The sequence below is a fragment of the Pleurodeles waltl genome, chromosome 12 (assembly GCF_031143425.1).
Source record: "Pleurodeles waltl isolate 20211129_DDA chromosome 12, aPleWal1.hap1.20221129, whole genome shotgun sequence".
Lineage (NCBI taxonomy): Eukaryota > Metazoa > Chordata > Amphibia > Caudata > Salamandridae > Pleurodeles > Pleurodeles waltl.
The window spans coordinates 162,171,508-162,184,337 of record NC_090451.1 but is presented as its reverse complement, the minus strand read 5'-3'; the positions used below and the strand labels follow the sequence as shown (position 1 = coordinate 162,184,337).

Sequence of the window (12,830 nt, the reverse complement as noted above, 5' to 3'; positions counted from 1 at the left end):
CTCTACCTAGTAGCGACCACCACTAGGGGAGATTATATATATATATATATATATATATATATAACATTTTGGTGGTAGAATTTCCAACCACTCTTGTTTATTATTTTGCTCCCTTTACCACCTTGCACCGCTAAAATCTACATTTACCCTTTCTTAACCTCCATGTACCACTACCCACCCCTGAATTCTCAAATTAACTACTTTTACAAATTTGTATTTAAAAAATGACCCTTAGGGTAGCAAGAAGAGCATTCCAAGACTTACTCAGGAAGGTGGTGTGGGGTTAGCGACTCTAAGGTACACACAATAAGGTACTATCTAGTCTATAACTTTACTTCTAGTACTTAATTCTACAAATAGGTAATACGGAATCCAGGAGTTATCACTGAATAATCTCATAATGACCCTCAATTTAACAGGGGAAACTACTCGGAGAATTCTAGAGAGATGGAGGCTCATAGTGAGCAGGTTCTTTTCTAGATGATGACCCAAGGTGTCTCTGGTAATGTTTAGTCCCCACTGTCTGCTTTTGGGAACGTTTCTTTTTCTTCAACTTGTGTAACATTTTTGCCGTGACCTGATATGGTCTGAAGTAGCCCATCGTGCCCATGCTCAAACCTTTCTCCTCTTGGGGTCATTTGCGGGAGTGCTGTACTCAGTCATACTGGGGAAAGATCATGGGTTCCAACTTCATAGGCCTAGAAAAGCCCCTGCCCATATAAGGAGTCCCTTTCAAATATTGGTTCTTTGCAGCAGGCAACAGGACTTTGATTGGGAAAAAAAGTCAGTCACAGAGTTAGGCTCTAAGATCCCTTGTGCACACCCAATAGTGGGGTTAAGGAGTGGAGGGGCTATAAGCCACAGGCACACTTGTAACACTAGGCACAGTTCTCAGAATAAATCTACAAGCTGTGATTCAGTTTTATTTTGCTGCAGTATGCCACAGGGCTCGAATGGAGTGTTTGGTGACTGGTAGATTACACACTTTAGGCCCCTCTCAGTTCATGTCAGCAGTTCTGGGTATAAAGTAAGAAGACAGATGGAGCATGAAACAACTCAAGGTCCAGGGCTCTTCTGCACAGGGTAGTAGAACATGGCAATTTCTGGTAGTTCTGCTCTCCCCAAGGCACCAAAGTGCAGTTGTCGCTAGTGATTGTATTTAGTCTATTTCTTCCTGACGAGCTCCTTCGCTAGAGCGACGTATAGGGTCTCCTATGGGTAGACTGCTCTGGCAGAGACACTTCCAGTGCCCCTCTCTCCAAGAAGGCAACACAAGACCTAAGTTTGCCAAAACGCTGGTTCCAGCCTATTCAACTGATGTCCCTGCACTTTAACGGGGATTGCACAATCATGGGCACAAATCCTGGTATTCAAAGAATCCTTTACTATTCTACAGGGTGGAATTTCCACTAGCCGATGAAAAGTTCTAGAACACATCCTGCATTCTTCATCCCAAACTCAGTTTCCAGATCGAGATTACACATTCCTCCTATGCACTTTGGAAGTGGATGAGGCAGGGTAGACCATTTGACATATCACTCCAAGGTCAAACCAGACTCTTTGCCTTCAGGTGATGGAAAGCAGGAGTGGGTAGTTCTGGGAGTCATTTACTTTCAGATTCAGATCTCCAAAACACAGACATAAAGGACATGTCAACCTTCACACCTTGCACCTATCAACCTTTTAGCAGTGACATCTCAGGCTTGCAAGAGGGGAAGCCTTGTCAGAGGGCTGACCTTGCTCTTCTACAGAGATCACTGTCTCCTGTTCCCACACACTCTCCTCTTGCCTAATAAACAGCACAATGAGAGTAGGGTCTATTCCTACATTTCTAAAGAGCCAGCTGCCTCCATACCTTCCCACAAAATGGCTACAGGAATGGAAGCATGCACAATATGTGTCTTTCAGGGTACAATCACCTCCCATTTGTACAGCAGGTCTGTATAGAAAATCTAAGATGGATTCTGCTGGACCTGTAGCCAGGCTTAACCTACCACAAATCAATACTTCATACAAATGCTGCATATATGCCAGATGTAGAGATGGAGGTGGTTAAATGAGGCTATAATTAACTTACCAAGGCCAGGCTAATGGGTCACTTGTCCATTAGTAGGCACAGGTAAAGAAAAAGTGTCCCGCTATTACTAATTACAAGCTACCACCACTGCCACTATCCAGCAAACAGTGGGGTGAGGATAGTCATTCAAGCTAAGGAGGGCATGCTTAGTGCTCCCCTAAATACCTTATCTGGGTCTTAATGCCCCATTGTGATTAACTAAAAATAGGCCCTCAGCAGACACTCATGATCTTTGTGAGTGCTAGGTCCCAAAAAGACACCATGGACCCATCTGGGAGAAACTCATGGCAGGGATGCACCTTTGCAAATCATGCAAGGGGGCTTTCCATTACAACAATGTGGATGGCCTGAAATTCTGTCTTTGATTTGACCCACTTGAAATAACACTAGGCATTCCTAAATTAAACAGTCCTTTGGCAAATATTATGTTTCCAAAAGAAACCCGAGTTCTCATGTTTTACTGTCAGCTAGGCATTCTAGTGTGATGTCAATACAATATGAGGTGCATTACAACCAATGCACTCCAATGTTACAAAACTGAGATGAGTTATACCCTCTTCAATAACAGAAGTGATAACCTGAAGTATTCTTGTCTCAACACGTTAAAAAAATTATATGAAAATATAAATACATTCATACCCAAAATTACTAAAGAAACTTTTTTCTTTTCGTATTTTTCATGGCAATAAAGTTGTCAGTTGAAATTCACACATTGGTTTGTGCTATTCATTATATGGGCAACGTTATTTAGTTACTGAACAGAACCTTCACCAAGAGAAGAGTGAGATGAGGGACTCACTCTCACAGTTGCTAGCGCGCCTGGTCCTTAGTAAGTGAACTTACAAGGGGACGCATATAGGTCGATGAACTTTTTGATTCGCATGGAGTATCCTAGCTAGGCTGATGGCAGTCACACTAATGATTAATACGCAACTCAAACATTAGTCATCATCAGCAATGAGTCGAAACCATAACACCCCATGACCCTCCGGTCATGAATAACCACAACTCACTGTACGTTTTAGTAATTTTACTCCCTATTAGTTACAATACTGATTCATGAAACTTAGTTCAAATTTTATTCGAATCAACAATCCGTATTAATTCATTAAGAGGCGCAAAAACATAGCCTAATAAAAACTTGCATCAGAGTACATTCTAAAGCAGTACGCATAAGTCAACAATAGAATCAGGAATGAACAAGTCAACATAAGTAGCAAAGTTCAGCAAATCAGTTCATCACTTATTTGTCTCTGTGTTTACATGTCATAAGGTAAGAACTTGACCTAACCCAGATTAGCATCAGCATGTGGGATTTCATGCGGAAACAGTTTAGAACATGAATTTGGAAAAACATCTAGCTAAGAGAAAAACTAATTAAACAGCGCAGTTAGTTACTCGAAAGAAAAGGCACAAAAGTGAATTCAGTCACATTTTCATATCTACCTATCCTCGGTATGGATCAGCAACAAGTCAGTCTTCGTCCTCATGTCATCAATCGATCAGCATCACATCAGGCTCTCAAGAGCATGAGCCCAATGACAGAATCCCGAATCGCCTTAACATCTCTCTCCATCCGTCTCAGTCTCTCTCCCCTCTGTCAGGTTGTTATATATCGAAGTAACCCAAACTATCCCCCAATTCCTAATTGGTCAATTAATTACGCGATTTTACTCTAACCAATACATTTCATAATTCAAGTCTCTGAATTCTAATATTACACAGTTCTCAGATTGTTGATTGGTTCACTGCATGATGTCCTCATCATCTGGCTCATCAGGTATAGAAAACGTTGCATCTTCTTCTCCAGTCAGTGTCTCTATTGTTCGAGTCCTTGGAAAGTACGCTCTGAGCGCTTTACACAATACTTGTCACATTTGATTCATCGTCTCCTGTCCGTCGGTTCATGCAAAGTTTTCTGCTAAGCAAATTTTATTAGACAATGAGTTGTTCACGGTTCGTCTGATTTGTCAGCATCTTTTCATTAAACGCTAAAATTCAGCCTCTGCACGAGGCCTAGCAAAACTAGGGAACAACTTTGGCTAAGTTAAGCTCTACAATATAATGCAAAACATAAGTTAAGTCTCTCAATATGACATACTACTATGTTATTCTAATACATTTTCAATATTTCACATATGTTAGTCGTTCTTTTAATGGAATTTGTGAATCTTGGCGACCGCTCTCCGAGGTCACAATTTCAAACGTGCACATTATTTTTCTACATTAGTCATTTTCTACATTTATCATTATTCAAAATACATAAACATTCATTAATAATTAATAATTAAGACATTTGAGTTAACACAATCATCACATGAGCCACTAATACACTTCTGTTGAGGGCCTTGTTCACGGAAAGTTCAGGTAGTGGGGTCAATACTCAGAAAATCACATGGAATACGTTTAAAGCAATAGATAAACTCAGTGAAGCTGTGCTGATTTTGAAGTCTTTTTATGAAGTACTTGGTGTCATTCACTCTTGCTATAGACTGCGAATGAGTGTCATAATAAGGTTATGTTATCTGATGAGTAGATCTCATTCTGGTGACATATTGCTCTTGTATGCTCATCAGAGTTAGTGTCATCCTACAGACAAAACAACCATTTATCACACAGATGGACAGGTCCGTGGTACTATTGAACATTACTCACCATTGTCTATTGCTAGGAACTGTGCAGCATACGTATTATTGTGTACAAAAGTTGATTCCCGATCCAATATGGCCGTCGTATAAACCGTTCCATTTGTGGGATAAATATTAAACCATCCTGCTGGATCCTTGTGAACAGAATATCTGTTGGTAAAAACATACAGAAGATATTACACAAATACTTTAAAATGGCTTACAAGTTAATTTTTCATCTGCAGTCGAGGAACACTTTAATTGTTTGCTGTATATTCTTTTTGTTCCTGCATAATGCAGCACAGGTATATTTTAATTACATTTCATAAAGCAAATACAGCATTTACAGACTTGAGTCACAGCGTTTACTGTTTCACTTATTATTTATGAGTAATGTGGAATGTAAATAGAATAGTTTATTGGCAGGTGGCACGGTGACTCTGCAGTGCTGAGAATTGGATTAAAAAATAGATTATATAGGCCACGCACTGCATTAATTCATATGACAAACATCAAGTACTTCAATTAGATACCATGTTTTTAACACTAAGCCAAATTAATTATAATGAGTTCCTTCAGAAATCGCGAGGAAGATGAAAATTGTGAGGACGAGCAGCGTTCATCCAAAAAAAGAAACTTCTTTCTGCAGATGCATTATGTTAGACTTGGCATCCTTGGTGTGGGCTCCCCTAATTATTTGCCTCTGTTTCCCAGGTTGTTGATGTGTGCTGGACTCTGTTTTGTTACTCTGAGCACATTACCAGTGCTAAAGTGCAAGTGCTCCTATGTAAAATATAAGTGTAATGGACTTTCCATGATTGGCATATTTGATTTACTAGTAAGTCCCTAGTACAGTGCACTAGATGTACCCAGGGCCTGTGAATCAAATGCTACTAGTGGGCCTGCACACTGGTTGTGCCACCCACATTAGTAGCCCTGTAAATATGGCTCAGACTAGCAGTGTGTGAGTGCAGTTTTAAACTGCCAATTCGACATGGCAAGTGTACCCAGTTGCCAGGCCTTGACCTTCCCTTTTTATACCTGTAAGGCACCCCTAAGGTAGGCCGCAGGAATCCCCATGGTCAGGGTGCAGTGTATGTTAAAGGTGGACATGTACTTATGTGTTTTACATGTCCTAACAGTGAAATACTGCCAAATTCGGTTTTCACTGCTGCAAGGCCTATCCCCCTCACAGGTTAACATGGGTCCTGCCTTTAAATATTAAAGTGCAGATTCCCTTTGGGAGCAGATGGAAATATGGAGTTTAGGGTCTCTGAGCTCACAATTTTAAAATACATCTTTGTAATGAAGTTGGGTTTTAAATTGTGTGTTTGAAAAGGCCACTTTTAGAAAGTAGGCATTTTTTTGCTTAAAACATTTTTGTGACTCTCCCTGTTTGTGGATTCCATGTCTGGGTCAAGTTGACAGTTGGACTGTTTGCACCTCTCTCTAGACAATGACACAAAGGGAGCTGGGGTGTAGCGTGTATATCCTCATGAGCCATCTGTGCTGGGAGGGAGGGGAGTAGTGGTCCCTCACTCCTGAAAGGGCTGTGTCTGCCCTCACACAATGCAGTCGCCAACCTCCAGTGTGTGTCCGGGGCCTGGCCTGGGCAAGGCAGGTTCTTATAAAAAAGGGAGACTTTCCTTTGAAGTAGGCATACTTCAAAAGCAGAAAGGAGTATAAGAAGAGGACCCAAAACCCCTGAAGATTAGATCACTTCTTGAATCAAGAGGAATCTCTGCCAAGGAGAAGAGCTGAAGGGAAGTGCTGCCCTGCCTGTGACTGTGCTTCTGCCTGTGAAAGGGGACAGAGACTGGACTTTGTGGTATATTCCTGCTTGAGAAGAATCTCCAAGGGCTTGGACTGAGCTTGCCCCCTGTTTTGAAGTATCAGGGCCATCAAAGATTTCCCCTACCAGCACCTGGACTCTCTGCTGAAACTTCTGCCCTGACAAGTGATGCCCTATCCAGTCCCTGGGCCCTTGAAAGGAGAAGATGGTGAAAATCCAAGAAAACTGATTTCTGATGACTCCTGTCCGACTAAGGTACTGTACCTGGGGGTCTGCGTGTCTCGTACCTGCGCCATTAGCATCAGATTGTTGGGAACGACTGTCACGATGCAGTGTTATTACCTCATTGAAGCATTTTGTGTTTCTAAGTGCTATTTTTGAGTTTAATCTTTAAAAAATATTTGTCATTTTGGTCTTGTTTTGTTTAGATAAATATTGGCTATTTTTCTAAACCTGTGATGAGACATTTTGTGGTGTTTTTACTGTATTACTGTGTGTGTTGGTAAAAATACTTTACACCTGGTCTATGAAGTTAAGCCTTCCTGCTTGTGCCAAGCTACCAAGGAGGTGAGTGGGGGTTAACTGAGTGTTTTTCTTCTTTACCCTGACTAGAGTGAGGGTCCTTGCTTGGACAGGGGGTACCAGACTGCCAACCAAAGAACCAATTTCTAACACATTGGATAGTTTAAAGGCAGTCGGCCCTCCTTTGAATTACAAAACTGCCTGTGTGTGCCTTTACCATCAGATTCATTGTTATTATTCAGTTATGTTCTGCCTTCATCAGGGCAAAAAGGGTGAAAGTAATCAAGGGTGGAGTGTGAGCACACGCACCCATTACTATAGCTGGTAGGAGTAGGGGGTGGGAAGAGATTGTCCCTAAGCATTTTCTACCAAGATAGAGCACCCTGGTAATACAAATATTTAAATAAGTTGAAGCTATACCTTACACTAAGGGCCATATTTATACTTTTTGACGCAAAACTGCGTTAACGCAGTTTTGCGCCAAAAAAATTAGCGCCGGCTAACGCCATTCTGAAGCGCCATGCGGGCGCCGTATTTATTGAATGACGTTAGCCGGCGTTAGCCGCCGGCGCTGTCTGGTGTGCGTTAAAAAAAACGACGTACACCAGGCAGCGCTGGCGTAGGGGGAAAATGGCATATGGGCGTCCACAAATGGTGCAAGTCAGGCTGAGGCAAAAAAATCACCTTAACCCGATTTGCGCCATTTTTTTACGACGCCCAACCCCCATTGAAATGACTCCTGTCTCCCCCTTCCTCAATGGCCATGCCCAGGGGACTTCTGTCCCCTGGGCATGGTCATTGGGCATAGTGGCATGTAGGGGGGCACAAATCAGGCCCCCCTATGCCACAATTTTTTTTTAAAAAAAATACTTACCTGAACTTACCTTAATGTCCCTGGGGTGGGTCCCTCCATCCTTGGGTGTCCTCCTGGGGTGGGCAAGGGTGGCAGGGGGTGTCCCTGGGGGCAGGGGAGGGCACCTCTGGGCTCATTCTGAGTCCACAGGTCCCTTAACGCCTGCCCTGACCCAGGCGCTAAAATCTGGCCCTAATGCAGGTTTTTTAGACCCGCCCACTCCCGGGCGTCATTTTTGCCCGGGAGTATAAATACGACGCATATGCATCGGAGTCATTTTTTAAGACGGGAACGCCTACCTTGCATATCATTAACGCAAGGAAGGTGTTCACGCAAAAAAATGACGCTAACTCCATGGACTTTGGCGCTAGACGCGTCTAACGCCAAAGTATAAATATGGAGTTAGTTTTGCGTCGAATTTGCGTCGAAAAAAACGACGCAAATTCGGCGCAAACGGAGTATAAATATGCCCCTAAATGCCTAAAATGTAACCAAGAATATACTGCAAAAAAACAACACTGCATGTGTTTACATTTTTATATTTCTGTCAATAGTAGGTGTTGCCATAATCCACACCATGGGCAGTCAAACAGGATTGCAAATAAATATGGGTAATATACACTAAACAGTCAAATGTGCAGATATTGATTGTAGTTAGGGCCCCCTAACCATCTAGTTTGATCATTCACATACCTGTTTCAACCTATGTACTCTGTTTAGACTGAAGTTCAGCCTTTGCCCTTTCATTAGGATCGCTTCTTTTATTGCTACAAGTGGATTTGACCTTTCACTGATTTTGCTCCACTAATTATGTTGTTCTTCATTTCCATTCCAACATTCCTGTAGAGAAGACTTCACTTCTGTTAATTCTGAGGCTCTCATGCTCAGTCATAGCCCATGTATAAAATACTGCCTTCTCTTATGAGGTGATATCCACGATGTCTTGTTATCCCTTATCAGATCTCCCCGTTTTATGCCTCACATCCAGATGACTAATCCCTTAATATTTTTTACCCTTTTGGAGTTTTGATTTCTGCAGAGCAAAACATTGGACTACAAAAGACCTTTATTCCTCTGGATATGCCAGTCTCGTACGCTCCCTTCACTTTGTTTCATGCCGCTGTTTGAACACTTTGTGGCCATTTGAGAAGACTATAAGATATTCTTCCCTTATTCCCTGCAGTACTTCATCTTCAGACGTTTCCTTCATTATTCTTTGTCCCCACTGTAAAGAACTACATTCCCACTTTATTCAAAGTATAGCTTTCTTGTGTACTTCCAGACCATTCCTTGATTTTTATTTTAGTATCATATTTTGGATCTTTTCAGTGAGTAAATACTTTCATTGCAGAACTTAGTGACATATCCTGGGGCATGCTGTCCCTTGTGGTCGTTCAGCAATATTATTTTTGATGATGAATGATCCAACTGTTGACCTGAAGTTTTTCAGCGAAAATTATTTTCTTCGGGCACTTTGTCACCTAATACTTAGACAATAATTGTTCCATTTCACCACCATGGCACACTCATTTTATTTAACTGTGAGCTATTTGTACAGATCATTGTGCAAGGTCGCATTGAAATTTGTTAACTAGATCCACTGCTCTTCTTTGGTCTTTCGAATGAGTCAGACATGTCAGGTATGAACTAGTCTTTATGAAACTATGATGTTGTCTGAGTGTAGAACTTTTAGGAATTCCATAAATATTTTTATACAAGTTTCTATCACCTTCCACCTCACTTAATGGTAGATGCTCAAATACATCCTCTTCTTCACCTCAACCATGGTGATCCTGCTCCGCTGCAGTTTTAGGAACAGCTTTGGTCTTAAGTGTAAGACTGTTAAGTAAGATTATCGTTGAGACTGCTGATATGACTTGCAAGTCCCTCCATTCCTGGAATGTTTCCAACGTGGCTTATCCCGAGTCAGGATTTTGTGTACGTTTGCCAATGTGAGGTGGACATTCAGCTACATTTTCATTGTTATTTGCAAAAATATGTGCTACCTTATCCAGCTCCTACCTAGCGGACCCTCAGACCAAATCCTCTTTTCACACTTCCCTAAGACAGTTCCAACCATGTACTACTTTTTATCACAAACTCATCTCTCAGATGTTAGAATGCTTGTACTACTTTTCTTCACACAACACCCCTCCCTCCCCTGCATTTATCTGTTTTGATAAATGCTGCTGCTTGTCTTCCACCCACTGACTTTCTGTACTTCTCAAAGCCAGGAATATACTCTAACCACTGCTAGCTAGAATGCATTTTGGGAAGATTGGATCTTCTATGAATTTTTCACTAATTAATATCCCCCTTGGTCATTCTTTTTGGCTTTCCTATTTTAGAATCCTCTGATATGAATGTGAGGCTTTGTAACTGTCCCAACTTTGAAACCACACTAAATAATGATCATGTATGTAATGTACACACTTGTGAATTGTCTTAGAATTGTGTGGATGAATAGGGCCAAATATTCTAAAATTTAGATGCTAGGTTGCACTGAAATATATGTTTATGTTAAAATGAAGAATATTAAATAAACAGTTTTGTTAAGTTGCTTACTGATAGAAGATCCAGGGGCCAGATATACTATTTTCCACTTCCAATATGGAACCTACCTATGTACTAGTTTGTTGAAACACAACATTGTGATTCAGAGTGGGTCGTAATCTGACCTATCTCACGGATATTGATCAGGTAGTCACAAATTTCGACTCACTCCAATTGGTTGCCATCACAGGGATGGTGACCTGCTACCGTCAGCTAACCACAAGACAAAGGACTGCCGTTCAATAAAGTGCTCTTCCAAATACCAGAACAGTATGGGGTTGTTATCCCATTTTATGAGCTGTGAAAAGTTTCCAGATTCCTAAAATATCATTTGTGCATTTAAAAATACATTTTTGTGGCCATAAACCCTGAAACGAAGTGTTTATCACTGTAAAAATGATGTTTACTTATGTCCCCATATTTCTGTGCATTGTTCTAAAACCTGTGACTTATGCCAATGGGTGATTACTATATTTCCTACCCTTTTTTTTACCCAAAGGCGGCTCGTGTATATGTATCTCTATGGCGTGGCTTTAACGAAATACACAGAGTCTTTTTTTAAACATACAAAGATTCTGATTGCTCTCAGGCCTTGAAATTACTTCCATTTTTTTGAAAGTGTCACTAATGAATGAAAAGGAATCAATAACCCTTGCTTCTTTTAAGACAAGAAGTTGCTTGGTTCTGGAAAATCTATAGTCCTACTCCATTAACAGTTCAATTACTATTGGCAAACGCAACTTTTTGACGTTCTTGTCCTACTCTATCATTATGAGTATTTTTTTATTAAAACCATTAAAGCCACATGGATCACTACGACGGGTCTGTTGCATTGCAAAGTGCATTCTTGAGTGGTGGATCCTCAAGGCACCTTGTTTATTCCAATGTATGAGTATAATGCATACAAACAGCACTAACCTGTGTGAGGAAATGGGGTTGTGTGCTATGAATATTAATAAGCTCAATCACACTTTTCTAGAATATGCTAATGCATTCTGTAAGGTTACAATGGTCATTGAGTTTTTTTTTTTTAGCCTTTACCCTTCAGAGTCACAAAATCACGTGGTCATATAACACTGCACATAAAGCCATGTAATGCTGTGTAAAGCCTTTTTTTCTAATACACTGCCTTTATCCACAGCTACTTCATTGCATTTGTGCGAGTAGTGACAGGAAAAGGTTTTAGGCCATGGCATGCAAATGAGTCTAAATGTCAGCAGTGTTCTCATGTGGATATACATTTGAAACTGTAGGCAGGGGAACGTTTTTGGTGAAAAGTAAACCTCTGGAAGGTGTTTTCTTTTGGGGGGGGGGGGGGTGTTGCAGATCACAGCTAAAACACCTAAACCTGTTTGTTATGTTACGCAGATTTGTAGAACACACTATTATCCACAAGGGTATTCTTGCAGACGGGCTTGAAAAGAACAACAAGTCTCTTATTGAACATGGGAAAATAACCTACGTTAGAGATGCTTGCTCCTTCTGTAATTGCTGTAGGACAGTCTGTACATTACTGGTCTGAATGGGTTGTTATCAGTTAACTCAATAAGTCAACCATAGAGACTTGTCATGATTGGCTGATAGCCAATAACAATGCTGAAGGATCTACCATCACCTAACTAGAAGGGGAGAGTGTGGCTATACTATTATGATTGGTTGATGGTATTTCATCCATCAATTGTGCTGTCCCAGCCCACCCACAGCATAACAGAGCAGTAGGTGATGGTGGGGGTTGACTAGTAGTCTTTCAAGCATTTGTGGATTTCTTTGAGACACTGCCATCATTGTGCCATCTATTGTAAGAAGTAGAATAACCACAAAAGTAAGATTTGCTAGAAGATTGACTTTCATTTACTCCATAATTAAGTGAAGGCTTTGTGCATCCCCGTTTATGATATTTGCTGTAGTATTGCTCTTGTTCCTAAATTTTAGAGCAAATGCCATTGGTCTGTGCTGACACAGGTTGAGAGATTGTTCACTTTAGCCTTTGAATACTTATCAAGTTCTAAATTGCTTAGTATCCGTAGCCAAGTTTCGCGCCAAGGGGTTCTATGTGAGGACATGGAATCAACATCAAAACTCAAATAATTCTTCCACATCAAGCATGTTAGAAATTGGATCTCCAATTGGCAGAGGTATACACCCTTGTTCAAGTAGGGACCACAATCCTAGTCAGGGTAAGTTACACACTATCCAAATTATCCTGTGCCCACCCCCTGGTAGCTTGGCACTGAGCAGTCAGGCTTAACTTAGAAGGAAATGTGTAAAGTATTTGTGCAATAAATTATACGGTAACACAGTGAAAACACCACAGAAATACACTACACAGGTTTAGAAAAATGTAAGATATTTATCTGATTAAATTTAGGTCAAAACGATAAAGATTCAGTAAGCACAAGTTGAGAT

General features: G+C 40.9%; 1 protein-coding gene across 2 annotated transcripts in view; it reads right to left on the bottom strand.

Annotated features, from left to right (window-relative positions):
• CDH13 (cadherin 13) overlaps positions 1-12,830 on the bottom strand; it is a 2,224,354-nt gene that overhangs the window by 256,715 nt on the left and 1,954,809 nt on the right. For both annotated transcript variants that reach the window (XM_069215815.1, XM_069215816.1), the window contains exon 11: positions 4,733-4,875. In XM_069215815.1, the coding sequence (XP_069071916.1) occupies positions 4,733-4,875 (143 nt within the window). The remainder of the gene's footprint in view (positions 1-4,732; positions 4,876-12,830) is intronic.